The 14314-nt window shown below is 41.0% G+C and overlaps 1 protein-coding gene across 4 annotated transcripts in view; it reads left to right on the forward strand.

Annotated features, from left to right (window-relative positions):
* LOC133610462 (protocadherin-15-like) overlaps window positions 1–14314 on the forward strand; it is a 345402-nt gene that overhangs the window by 304297 nt on the left and 26791 nt on the right. For 3 of the 4 annotated variants that reach the window (XR_009815878.1, XR_009815880.1, XM_061966744.2), the window contains exons 36-39: window positions 2297–2318; window positions 2531–2569; window positions 2675–2748; window positions 12029–12158. Coding sequence is in view for 1 of the 4 variants with exons in the window: in XM_061966744.2 (XP_061822728.1) it covers window positions 2297–2318; window positions 2531–2569; window positions 2675–2748; window positions 12029–12158 (265 nt within the window). In the remaining 3 variants the exon portion in view is untranslated. The remainder of the gene's footprint in view (window positions 1–2296; window positions 2319–2530; window positions 2570–2674; window positions 2749–12028; window positions 12159–14314) is intronic. The other variant, XR_009815879.1, reaches the window with a different exon arrangement.

Raw genomic sequence — 14314 nt, forward strand, 5'->3', positions numbered from 1 at the left:
AAAGCAAATAACCAGCACCGAACCAAATTAGTTTTTTGTTTTTTTTCATTAGCGTCACAAGAAGCTTCATTGTAATATGAGTGGTTAGCATCCAGGATCTTTGTTTACCTCTGCATGCGCTTTAAGATGTTGCACTTGAAACAGTATTAACGCTGACTGAGCAGTTCTGTTTCCTCCCGCTATTACAACATTGCTCCTCTTGCTGTTGTGTTATACAAACCCTGTTTCCATATGAGTTGGGAAATTGTGTTAGATGTAAATATAAACGGAATACATCCATCCATCCATCCATTTTCTACCGCTTATCCCCTTCGGGGTCGCGGGGGGCGCTGGAGCCTATCTCAGCTACAATCGGGCGGAAGGCGGGGTACACCCTTGACAAGTCGCCACCTCATCACAGGGCCAACACAGATAGACAGACAACATTCACACTCACATTCACACACTAGGGCCAATTTAGTGTTGCCAATCAACCTATCCTCAGGTGCATGTTTTTGGAGGTGGGAGGAAGCCGGAGTACCCGGAGGGAACCCACGTAGTCACGGGGAGGACATGCAAACTCCACACAGAAAGATCCCGAGCCCGGGATTGAACTCACGACTACTCAGGACCTTCGTATTGTGAGGCAGACGCACTAACCCTTCTGGATGATTTGCAAATCCTTTTCAACCCATATTCAATTGAATGCACTACAAAGACAAGATATTTGATGTTCAAACTCATAACATTTTTTTTTTTTTTGCAAATAATAATTAACTTAGAATTTCATGGCTGCAACATGTGCCAAAGTAGTTGGGAAAGGGCATGTTCACCACTGTGTTACATGGCCTTTCCTTTTAACAACACTCAGTAAACATTTGGGAAGTGAGGAGACACATTTTCTAAGCTTCTCAGGTGGAATTCTTTCCCATTCTTGCTTGATGTACAGCTTAAGTTGTTCAACAGTCCGGGGGTCTCCGTTGTGGTATTTTAGGCTTCATAATGCGCCACACATTTTCAATGGGAGACAGGTCTGGACTACAGGCAGGCCAGTCTAGTACCCACACTCTTTTACTATGAAGCCACGTTGATGTAACACGTGGCTTGGCATTGTCTTGCTGAAATAAGCAGGGGCGTCCATGGTAACGTTGCTTGGATGGCAACATATGTTGCTCCAAAACCTGTATGTACCTTTCAGCATTAATGGTGCCTTCACAGATGTGTAAGTTACCCATGTCTTGGGCACTAATACACCCCCATACCATCACAGATGCTGACTTTTCAACTTTGCGCCTAGAACAATCCGGATGGTTCTTTTCCTCTTTGGTCCGGAGGACACCACGTCCACAGTTTCCAAAAACAATTTGAAATGTGGACTCGTCAGACCACAGAACACTTTTCCATTTTGTATCAGTCCATCTTACATGAGCTCAGGCCCAGCGAAGCCGACGGCGTTTCTGGGTGTTGTTGATAAACGGTTTTCGCCTTGCATTGGAGAGTTTGCACTTGCACTTACAGATGTAGCGACCAACTGTAGTTACTTACAGTGGGTTTCTGAAGTGTTGCTGAGCCCATGTGGTGATATCCTTTACACACTGATGTCGCTTGGTGATGCATTACAGCCTGAGGGATCGAAGGTCACGGGCTTAGCTGCTTACGTGCAGTGATTTCTCCAGATTCTCTAAACCCTTTGTTGATATTACGGACCGTAGATGGTGAAATCCCTAAATTCCTTGCAATAGCTGGTTGACAAAGGTTTTTCTTAAACTGTTCAACAATTTGCTCACGCATTTGTTGACAAAGTGGTGACCCTCGCCCCATCCTTGTTTCATGGAGTCTACTTTTATACCCAATCATGGCACCCACCTGTTCCCAATTTGCCTGTTCACCTGTGGGATGTTCCAAATAAGTGTTTGATGAGCATTCCTCAACTTTATCAGTATTTATTGCCACCTTTCCCAACTTCTTTGTCACATGTTGCTGCCATCAAATTCTAAAGATAATGATTATTGGCAAAAAAAAAAATGTTTATCAGTTTGAACATCAAATATGTTGTCTTTGTAGCATATTCAACTGAATATGGGTTGAAAAGGATTTGCAAATCATTGTATTCCATTTATATTTACATCTAACACAATTTCCCAACTCATATGGAAACGGGGTTTGTACAATAGACTTGTTAATATATGACTATGTGGTTAAAAAGACCACTTCACACTTTCTCGTTATCATTGTTGTCAATGTTGCACTTAGCAATGAAGGGTTAGCATTGCTTTTTGCTAATTCCCTCCTTTTTGCCCCTCCTGTCGCCTGACAGGCGTAGGTACGGACAACACGAGGTAGGTGTCCTGCATGCCGCAGTCGCATGGGTGTGGTCTTTGCCGTCCTCCTCTCGCGTGCTTGTCTCTTGTTCTCTGCCTGTTTATAAATACACTATGTTGAAGTCATCACATGTGGATCGTTCATCATGAGACATACATTACAAAAGATTTTTAGGACAGGGAATCTAAAATTTACTTCAATCTATGCTGCTTTTCTTTCCCTCTGGAAGACTCAGCAACTCCTCCGCCCTACTCTCCTTCGACCTGAGGTACTCCACTGTCTCTTTCCTGACCTTCCAGACATGTCCGCCCGCTTTGTGGTTCTTTGTTGTGTCTTGGTGTTGTGATGATGATGATGTGCCTCGATCCAACAGGAGTTGTCCATGGAATCTGGCATTGACCCAGGTCAGGACTACTACACGCAGGACTACTACAGCTATGATCATGGGTCAGTATTGCTGCTTGAGTGCTCAATTTCGTGTGGTGTCCCTCAGGGTTCTTTTGTAAGTCCCTTTATGTTCTCACTGCATGCTTTGTAAGGACGTCGTATGATCTACCTTTTTTCTACAAATACTACCCTGCTACATAGTAGACGCTGTACCGCAATACATTTCAAGTAAGGTTGCTGTAAATATGTGCGTAACACTGTGTGTTGCAGTAGAATGACAACTGTGTTTTAAATACAAAAAATAATCATTAGTGTAAATACAATTTAGTTCATAGTATTATCACAATATACCCCTAGGACAGGGGTTGGCAACCCGCGGCTCTAGAGCCACATGCGGCTCTTTAGCGCCGCCCTAGTGGCTCTCTGGAGCTTTTTCAAAAATGTATGAAAAATGGAAAAAGATGAAGGGAAAAAAATATATTTTTTGTGTTAATATGGTTTCTGTAGGAGGACAAACGTGACACAAACCTCCCTAATTGTTAGAAATCACACTGTTTGTATTAAACATGCTTCACTGATTCGAGTATTTGGCGAGCGCCGTTTTGTCCTACTAATTTTGGCGGTCCTTGAACTCACCGTAGTTTGTTTACATGGAACATTTCTCTGACTTTCTAGGACGTGTTTTATGCCACTTCTTTTTCTGTCTCATTTTGTCCACCAAACTTTTAACGTTGTGCATGAATGCACAAAGGTGAGTTTTGTTGATGTTATTGACTTGTGTGGAGTGCTAATCAGGCATATTTGGTCACTGCATGACTGCAAGCTAATCGATGCTAACATGCTATTTAGGCTAGCTATATGTACATATTGCATTATAATGCCTCATTTGTAGGTATATTTGAGCTCATTTAGTTTCCTTTAAGTCCTCTTAATTCAATGTATATCTCATGACACACTATCTGTATGTAATATGGCTTTTAATTTATTGCGGCTCCAGACAGATTTGTTTTTGTATTTTTGGTCCAATATGGCTTTTTCAACATTTTGGGTTGCCGACCCCTGCCCTAGGATAACATAAGGTATTTAAAATTGCTATTTATATTATTTAATATACTATTAAATTTTATAATACAGTATACTAATTTAAATATACTGTCATTTCTTTTGGCGGGTTGAAAAACATTGATACCTGCAGTGTTAGAATACAATGAGTCATATTTTGTATTATGTTTATAATATTAATATACTACATATTGGAACATTTTAAACATTCCTAAATTTTGTTGATGAGGTGGCGACTTGTCCAGGGTGTACCCCGCCTACCGCCCTAATGCAGATGAGATAGGCTCTAGCACCCCCTGTGACCCCAAACGGGACAAGTGGTAGAAAATGGATGGAAATAAGTTATTATAAATATACCGTATATTACCAAATAAACGCCCTTGGGCAAATAACTGCCCATGTCCTAATAGCCGCCCATGGGCTGTTATTTGCATAATTTAGATTAAAATGCTACTGGGGTTGCGTTTGCTGCAGTATTATTGTTTTGATGGTTTTATAGTACTTGGTACCTTATTTTTCCCTGTATGCTGCTTTATTTAAAACTTGGAGTGCTTTAGCCTTTATTTTATTTAAGTGACAGTGTTATGGTTCTGTTTTGATGGTGGGTTTTATACTTGAGTACTTGGTACCATAATTGTATTTTTCCCGGTAGGCTGCTTTATTTAAAAAGTGTATTTATTTTTAGTATTGGTATTCTATTTGACCATTGTTGCACTACTGCCATGTTGAGGCCTTGTTGATCTCTTGTCTTTTGATAGCCTACCTCATGTTGATCTCTTGTTTTTTGATAGCCTACCTCATGTTAAACTCTTGTTTTTTTGTTTGTATGTTTACAATAGCTTTTACATTTTAAAGATTTTTGTACGAAAAAAAAAAATACTGGGCAGTATTCATTGTAACCAAATAATGGCCTGGTGCAGGCTGGTGCAAAATAAATAAAAGCCTTGTGCAAATAACCGTCTGCTTCTTTTAAACGCCTGTCCCCAAAATCGATTTTGTGAAATAAACGCCCGGGCTACTATTTGGTAATATACGGTATACAAAAATATAAATATATATATATAATATATACATATAATATATCAGTATATATAATATACTGTACATATATTATGTAAATATTATGTTTATATGTTATATTTTATATTGCTATATTTAGTCTATTTATACCTTCATTGTCCTTTCCATCCTTACTCTTTCCATCATTGTAACTGAGCTACTGTGTGGAACAATTTCCCTTGTGGATCATTAAAGTTTGTCTAAGTCTATAAAATAACATCTGTACAAATAGATGCCTTCTTTCTATAAACACCTCGTACTTATTCTGTACACCAGTGGTTCTCAAACTTTCCTCATAAAAACTTGGCTTTCCAAGTACCCCCGTAATGACCAACAGTCAAATAAAGTAGCGTAGTAGGCCTAAGTATTGATTAAAAACAAGGCGGAGGTTTTATTTAACAAGCATATTTGATATGTTTGGCCACACAGTTTGAACAGTAGTACTGTACTGTAAGTACAGGGAAATAAAACACTGTACTTTGAGTGATTATTTGGTGTACCAAGATGGAGTGTTCGCTGGCTCCATCTTATAAATTAAATAATGGTACATGTACCAGAGTTTGAGAATCACTGCTCTACACTATGGCCCCGGATCCGGCCCGCCAGCGTCAACAATCCGACCAAGTCAGGATCGAAGTCCCAAGTTAAAAAAAAAAAAAAAAAAAAAACTTTTTTTTTTTCTAATTATTTTTTTAAGTCTGACCTTTCTAATCCATTTTCTACCGCTTGTTACTCTTGGTGTCTTCTAGCTGCTCAGGCAAATCATATTGTCTAAAAATGCATTTTCCCATCGACAACGTGACATCATCGCCCCCGGCCAAATTTTTTTAACCCAATGCGGCTCCCGAGTCAAAAAGTTTGGGGACCCCTGGGCTATATGGTCACATTCACTGTTACATTTGATCATTAGGCGACTACCAAATAGCAAATATTTGTACACCATTTTTTTTAAAACAAGTATGCTCCATTTTATTGGTCCTGACCTTTTTTCCTCGATTGATCGTGTTTGGTTTTCCGCTACGCCCCAAACATTGAACCTTCTGCCTTATTGATATTCCTCTGGTCAAAAACTGAGCGGCCCTCAGGTGTATTTTGACCCGTCTCTAAATTAATTTCCACTCCTCGCCCTTTTCCTTTGCGGTCATGTAAATTTCACCAAGCTTTTACTTCCTCCTGCACTATCTTTGGTGTGAGCTGTTGCAAAGTGTGCAGACTGCCACTGTGTGTGTGTGTGTGTGTGTGTGTGTGTGTGTGTGTGTGTGTGTGTGTGTGTGTGTGTGTGTGTGTGTGTGTGTGTGTGTGTGTGTGTGTGTGTGTGTGTGTGTGTGTGTGTGTGTGTGTGTGTGTGTGTGTATAATGTGTAATGTAAAAGTGTTCCTTGGTGGTCTGATATTATAGAAGCAAGAAATACAAAAATGGTTGTGCATTAAACACAAAAGGACACGTTTGATCAAAGCGTTCATGAAGGAGACAATGAGGGATTTCCTTCTTGTTTTTCTGCACCCACGCCGCTGATGCATTGTATAGAATTGTGTAAGAATTAAAATTAGAGCTGGATCTGTTTGTTTTTTTCTTACTCTTGCCTCCCACGTAAATTCACAAGGTGCACACAACTGCAGTCCTATCATTATTATTCCTTGACTTTCTGCACACGCAAAGATAATTGTGTCTACCTAGCGTAGCAGCTAACCAGGCAGCCTGCCACGGAAAGCACACAATAGGCCAGATGCTTTTGGCTCGGAGCAAAACTCATTTTTGACTCTTAGCAGGGTATCAGACTTTGCGACCCTGCAGGATTTATAGCTTATCGCCTTGTCTCCTGTCGCTTGTTTAGGTTTTAACAAATTCACAGTTATTTGTCTCAACACATGACCATTAGAATATCAGGTGCCCGGAACCTGCAGCTCCCAGTGTGGGACTACCCCCTAGTGGGGATTGTGAAATATGAAGTGGGTTGTTGAGCCCCTTAAGTAGCTGTTAGTGAACGGATTCTTTAACTTAAAGGCCCACTGAAATGCGATTTTCTTATTTAAATGGGAATAGCAGGTCCATTCTATGTGTCATACTTGATCATTTCGCGATATTGCCATATTTTTGCTGAAAGGATTTAGTAGAGAACATCGACGATAAAGTTCGCAACTTTTGGTCGCTGATAAAAAAGCCTTGCCTGTACCGGAAGTAGCAGACGATATGCGCGTGACGTCACAGGTTGTGGAGCTCCTCACATCCGCACATTGTTTACAATCATGGCCACCAGCAGCGAGAGCGATTCGGACCGAGAAAGCGACGATTTCCCCATTAATTTGAGCGAGGATGAAAGATTTGTGGATGAGGAAAGTGAGAGTGAAGGACTAGAGGGCAGTGGGAGCGATTCAGATAGGGAAGATGCTGTGAGAGGCGGGTGGGACCTGATATTCAGCTGAGAATGACTAAAACAGTAAATAAACACAAGACATATATATACTCTATTAGCCACAACACAACCAGGCTTATATTTAATATGCCACAAATTAATCCCACATAACAAACACCTCCCCCCTCCCGTCCATATAACCCGCCAATACAACTCAAACACCTGCACAACACACTCAATCCCACAGCCCAAAGTACCGTTCACCTCCCCAAAGTTCATACAGCACATATATTTCCCCAAAGTCCCCAAAGTTACGTACGTGACATGCACATAGCGGCACGCACGTACGGGCAAGCGATCAAATGTTTGGAAGCCGCAGCTGCATACGTACTCACGGTACCGCGTCTGCGCATCCAACTCAAAGTCCTCCTGGTAAGAGTGTCTGTTGTCCCAGTTCTCCACAGGCCAATGGTAAAGCTTGACTGTCATCTTTCGGGAATGTAAACAATGAAACACCGGCTGTGTTATCCGGCACAACAGTAAGGGGGTGCATTCTACGGCGGGGGTGCGTTATCTGGCACAACACCTGCCGCAATACACCGCTTCCCACCTACAGCTTTCTTCTTTGCTGTCTCCATTGTTCATTGTACAAATTGCAAAAGATTCACCAACACAGATGTCTAGAATACTGTGGAATTTTGCGATGAAAACAGACGACTTAATAGCTGGCCACCATGCTGTCCCTAAATGTCCTCTACAATCCGTGACGTCACGCGCAGGCGTCACCATCTAGAGACGTTTTCAGCAGGATATTTTGTGCAAAATTTAAAATTGCACTTTAGTAAGCTAACCCGGCCGTATTGGCATGTGTTGCAATGTTAAGATTTCATCATTGATATATAAACTATCAGACTGCATGGTCGGTAGTAGTGGGTTTCAGTAGGCCTTTAAGCGTCCATACTGTAAGGATTAACAGCTTTTACAGGCCTTTCCTGTTATAATCCGCTGCCCTGATCATAGTCTGTTTAGGTTTTTCGAGTCACTTGTGTTTTCTGTTAGTTTTGGATTCCTTTAGTTCCTGTTTATGCACCTCTGAGTTTGTTACCATGGCTATGTATTAGTTTCACCTGCCTCTTGTGTTCGGGACATGCACCTGTTTGTAATCAGAGACATTATTTAAGCCTGTCTTTGCCAGTCAGTCGGTCTGGCTTCTTTGTTTGCGTCACGCTACTGTTACGTAAGTTTTGCTTGTCTCCTCGCCCCTGCTAGTGATCTCTAGTCTGTGCTAAGTAGTATCCTTAGCTTCAGGTACGATCGGCACCTTGTTCCGTCGATTTGTTTTCTGTTCTGTACCTCTTTAAGTGTTAATTTACGATTAAATCATGTTCCTACCTGCAAGTCTTGTCCGGAGTCGTCTGTTTGCTTCCTGGGAGAACAAACCTCGCAGTAAGCTGCAACCCCGCCGTAACACTTTCCCAACCGTCACACAATCCTTACTATGATACAACTTTTTTTTTTAGCATTGCTGCCGTAAAACAACAAAACGTTATATAGTGTGTTAGAAACTTGTTTAAACGGATTGCCTGAAAACACTAACACAGGAATTAATTCACTATGGTAATTACAAAGCAATGACTACTTAAAACACTAACCATTAGCACATTTCTGAATACCAGACGTTTTATAGGGCAGGATACCATTTTTAGTAAGTGGGATGTGATCACACTATACTGTACTCTCCTCGTTACAGTAGAACCATGTGAGTCTTTTAAACCAACCAGCAAATACATGTAATCAAAAGGGAAAATTGTTTTTAAAAAATATTTATTTTGTACAAATGCTAGTTATGTCCAAAAACAACTTATTTTACTTCCGATACAATACCAATATTGAAGCCTTGGGTATTGTCCGGTACCGATATTGATCTGATACGATTTATCAGAAGGAATCCTATATATATATATATACATATATACTCCTATTATTTTGTTGTGTGAAATGTTTCAAAAAGACTTGATTAAGTGACATTGGTTAAACAGACAACAATGGTAGTTACGAATAACACTAACCTATTTCTAGGCGCAGTCAGGGCGTTGTGGGGATCTGGTTTGGTGGCTGCAGGATTAGGTCTCTAGTTTTTGCAGATGATGTGGTCCTGATGTCTTCATCTGGCCAGGATCTTCAGCTCTCACTGGATCGGTTAGCAGCCGAGTGTGAAGCGACTGGGATGGGAATCAGCACCTCCAAGTCCGAGAGTCCATGATTCCCGCCCGGAAAAGGGTGGAGTGCCATCTCCGGGTTGGGGAGGAGATCTTCCCCCAAGTGGAGGAGTTCAAGTACCTCAGAGTCTTGTTCACGAGTGAGGGAAAAGTGGATGGTGAGATCGACAGGCGGATCGGTGCAACGTCTTCAGTAATGCGGACGCTGTATTGATTCGTTGTGGTGAAGAAGGAGCTGAGCCGGAAGGCAAAGCCCTCAATTTACCGGTCGATCTACGTTCCCATCCTCACCTATGGTCATGAGTTTTGGGTTATGACCGAAAGGACAAGATCACGGGTACAAGCGGCCGAAATGAGCTTCCTCCCTTAGAGATAGGGTGAGAAACTCTGTCATTCGGGAGGAGCTCAAACTAAAGCCGCTGCTCCTCCACATCGAGAGGAGCCAGATGAGGTGGTTCGGGCATCTGGTCAGGATGCCACCCGAACGCCTCCCTAGGGAGGTGTTTCGGGCATGTTCGACCGGTAGGAGACCACGGGGAATACCCAGGACACGTTGGGAAGACTATCTCTCCCGGCTGGCCTGGGAACGCCTCGGGATCCCCCGGGAGGAGCTGGACCAAGTGGCTGGGGACAGGGAAGTCTGGGCTTCCCTGCTTAGGCTGCTGCCCCCGCGACCCGACCTCGGATAAGCGGGAGAAGATGGATGGATGGATGGACTAACCTATTTATTGTTAACTGTCTTAAATGGACTTATGCTGTCTTTAAGTTGAAGTGGAGTGGTAATTGTTTTGGGGGACACCTCGTGATCACAATAATTCATTAAAGCTAAGCCCACGACCCAAGAAGTTGAAAGATACGGACACGTTTGTTACTGGATACTTTCTAATTCTGCTTTGGAAAAGTGTGTGTGTAAATCAGGGGTCCCCAAACTTTTTGACTCGGGGGCCGCATTGGGTTAAAAAAATTAGGCCGGTGGCCGGGCTGTATATATATATATATATATATATATATATATATATATATATATATATATATATATATATATATATATATATATATATACATTGTCTTTATAATCAGTTTTGTCATTTAACATCAATTAACATTGATGTTCATCAACATTTAACATTGTCACGTTATCGATGGGAAAATTCATTTTTAGACAATATGATTTGCCTGAGCGGCTAGGAGACACCGAGAGTAACAATCGGTAGAAAATGGATTAGAAAGGAAAGATAAAATGTTTTGGTTTTTTTATTTAAAAAAATAAAAAAATACATTTTTTTTATTTTTTTACTTGGGACTTCTCGTGGGCCGGATTTTGGATGCTGGGGGGCCGAATCCGGCCTGCGGGCCGTAGTTTGGGCACCCCTGGTGTAAATTGTACAGCTGAAGTGAATAACTATTTGCATACCCTTTTTAAGTGAAGCGACATATATTGACAATACCTTAATATCTAGTTTGTAAATGATGTAAAACAATGTAGGAATGCTGACTCAATCATTTATTAAGTATAGAAATTCAACCTTTTATAGATCAAATTGACAAGCTTATTAGTAATGAGTCAAACAAAATGACTAAACTGCATTAATGTCAGAAAAATGCATCATAAATATTTAAAGCACTCAAATATTTTGCAAATACACCAACATCAATAGAAGCACACACTTATTTTGGTGGCAAGGCACGCTTGCAGAAAACACTAAAAGGTGAACATTTTTTGCATGTTTTAAATATGATTTTTTTTTTTTTACTGAATTTATTGTTGGGGTTTTTAGAAGGAACAAATATGCATGGACTCAATAATTTGAAAAAAAAATATCTTAGTTAAACTAGTTCATAACTTAAGATAAAGAAAGAAATACTACTGTAGTTTGTTCAAAATAAGTACAATAAAACAATAATAATAATAATAATAATGAATAAAAATGAACTTTTATTCACCTTTCCACTAGGCTACTTATATGTAATTAATATTACAAATAATGATAAACAATAAAATATGCTGGTAGGAGCATACATACATCTTTTTTTCCAGTAGGCTACTTACTGTACAAAAGGTACTTCTTTACTAAACATAAGTATCACCATTTTTTTTAAAATAAATGATCTACTTCAACCATCTTTCCTGTCCTAGGGATCTCTTCGGGGTTAACGTTATTATAAGATCGTAAGCAGCAGCAACTTGTTCTGTCTCTGGAGCCAAAGGTTATCCAGGGGATTTGTAACTTAAATCTTGCATGCACGACATATAGGCTGTGGCAGTTGCTCGCTGCAGGGTGTGTGGGCTCCATCCAGTTGTAATGTGACCCTGTTCGTCTTTTTTCCTTTTTCTTTATTGGCCTTCCAAAGCAGGCAGCGCTCACGTAAGCAGAACAAAATAAAGTAGAAAAAATCTATTCCAGTCGGGGGTTTGCAAACACAATGCCTGCTGGCCACAACATGCTCCTTTTGTGATTAAAATCGTGTTTCCTGCATGCCGGCTCTTTAAGTGGCCCTGGATAATCTTTTTTTTTGTTAAGCCGATTCCTCTTCTCTTTTCCACCGATTGGTTTAAAGCTGCAACAAAAGGCTTCAAATATCAACGACAATGTTGCGGAATGAGAGCTCTTCTTGCTGTTATTAAAGCTTTTGTGTCCGCCTGCAGCTATGACCTTCCTCACTACGGCAGCCGCAGGAAGCTGATCTCGCCCTCCGGCCTCTACGATGAATATGGAGAGGTGGTTGTTGACGACGACGGCAGCTACTACTATAGTCCGCAGGAGTCCGATGGCGAGGTAAGCACAGGAAACTACAGCATTATTTCAATCCAGTCAGCCATGGACTTATGTACGAAGTTCTACACTGTGCACATCCATACGTGCCTACTAATTGTGCACTCGCATTGTTGCGCAATTTTTTCATTTTTTTTTTTATTCATTTATTTCAGGCAATGACATAAGAAAAAGTACAAGGGAGACAATACATAATAATATAAATTAATATAATGCAAAAGGTTATGTACAGTATGTAAGCACATACTTGCCAACCCTCCCGATTTTCCCGGGAGACTCCCGAATTTCAGTGCCCCTCCCGAAAATCGACTTTCTCCCGATTTCCACCCGGACAACAATATTGGGGGGCGTGCCTTAAGGGCACTGCCTTTAGCGTCCTCTACAACCTGTCTTCACATCCGCTTTTCCTCCATACAAACACCGCGCTGGCCCAGTCACATTATTTATGCGGCTTTTACACACACATGAGTGAATGCAATGCATACTTGATCAACAGCCATACAGGTCACACTGAGGGTGGCCGTATAAACAACTTTAACACTGTTACAAATATGTGCCACACTGTGAACCCACACCAAACAAGAATGACAATTGATTGATTGATTGATTGAGACTTTTATTAGTAGGTTGCACAGTGAAGTACATATTCCGCACAATTGACCACTAAATGGTAACACCCGAATAAGTTGTTCAACTTATTTAAGTCGGGGTCCACTTAAATTGATTCATGATACAGATATATACTATCAGATATATACTATCATAATACAGTCATCACACAAGATAATCATCAGGGTGTATACATTGAATTATTTACAATTCGGGGTGTGGAGGGGGTGGGGGGTTAGGTTTGGTTGTTATCATCAGTCATCAACAATTGAGAACAGAGAAATGGATATTGAAACAGTGTAGGTCTGACTTGGCAGCATATGTACAGCAAGTAGTGGACATAGAGAGAGAGAGATCAGAAGGCATAAGAAAAGTATCTGCATTTGATTGTTTACATTTGATTATTAACAAGCCGGGGAGGGTGTTAGTTTAGGGTTGAAGTTGCCTGGAGGTGTACTTTTATTGCGGTTTTTGAAGGAGGATAGAGATGCCCTTTCTTTTATACCTGTTGGGAGCGCATTCCACATTGATGTGGCATAGAAAGAGAATGAGTTAAGACCTTTGTTAGATCGGAATCTGGGTTTAACGTGGTTAGTGGAGCTCCCCCTGGTGTTGTGGTTATGGCGGTCATTAGTTTGACATGTACTTCGGTATCAGGGAGGTGTAGCGGATTTTATAGACTAGGCTCAGTGCAAGTTGTTTTACTCTGTCCTCTACCCTGAGCCAGCCCACTTTGGAGAAGTGGGTAGGAGTGAGGTGGGATCTGGGGTGGAGGTCTAGAAGTAATCTGACTAGCTTGTTCTGGGATGTTTGGAGGTGCTAGGGTGCCAGGAGGTGCATGCGTAATCAAAAAAGGGTTGAACGAGAATTCCCACTAGAATCCTCATGGTGCTTTTGTTGACCAGAGAGGAGATTCTACAAACACATTTCGGGAGAACATTCGCACCGTAACACAACATACACACAACAGAACAAATACCCAGAACCCCTTGTAGCACTAACTCTTCCGGGACGCTACAATATACATCCCCGCTACCACCAAACCACCTCCCCTCCCCCCCAACCCCGCTGCCTCCTCCCCCTTCTCCCGAATTCGGAGGTCTCAAGGTTGGCAAGTATGTGTAAGCATGATTGTCCAGTTTTGCCAGAAAGGGAGTGGGAAGAAGATAACTTATTTAATACCACCCCCAGTTCTCCATTCAGTGATTAATACATTGTTACACACTACACTACAGTTACATACTGTTACTTTGTTTAAAGATTGTAATACTAATGTTGTATCATAGTGGCATTACCACAGGTAACAATAATTATTACATTGTAACAATAATTTGTATCAACAATGTAGGAATAATGAATATACCAACAATGGTAATAGACAACATAGCAACAATGGTAAGGAAACATTGAGCACATGTTAACACTTTGAGACAGAGTACAACAGCAGGTCAAATTAAAGACCCTCATCTCTATATTTGAACCAGACCCCATGTTTGTATAATAGTTTAAATCGATTAATAGTTTGGCATTGCTTGTGTTTAAGTCCAGAT

The sequence above is a fragment of the Nerophis lumbriciformis genome, linkage group LG11, assembly GCF_033978685.3.
Source record: "Nerophis lumbriciformis linkage group LG11, RoL_Nlum_v2.1, whole genome shotgun sequence".
In the NCBI taxonomy this organism is placed as follows: Eukaryota; Metazoa; Chordata; class Actinopteri; order Syngnathiformes; family Syngnathidae; genus Nerophis; species Nerophis lumbriciformis.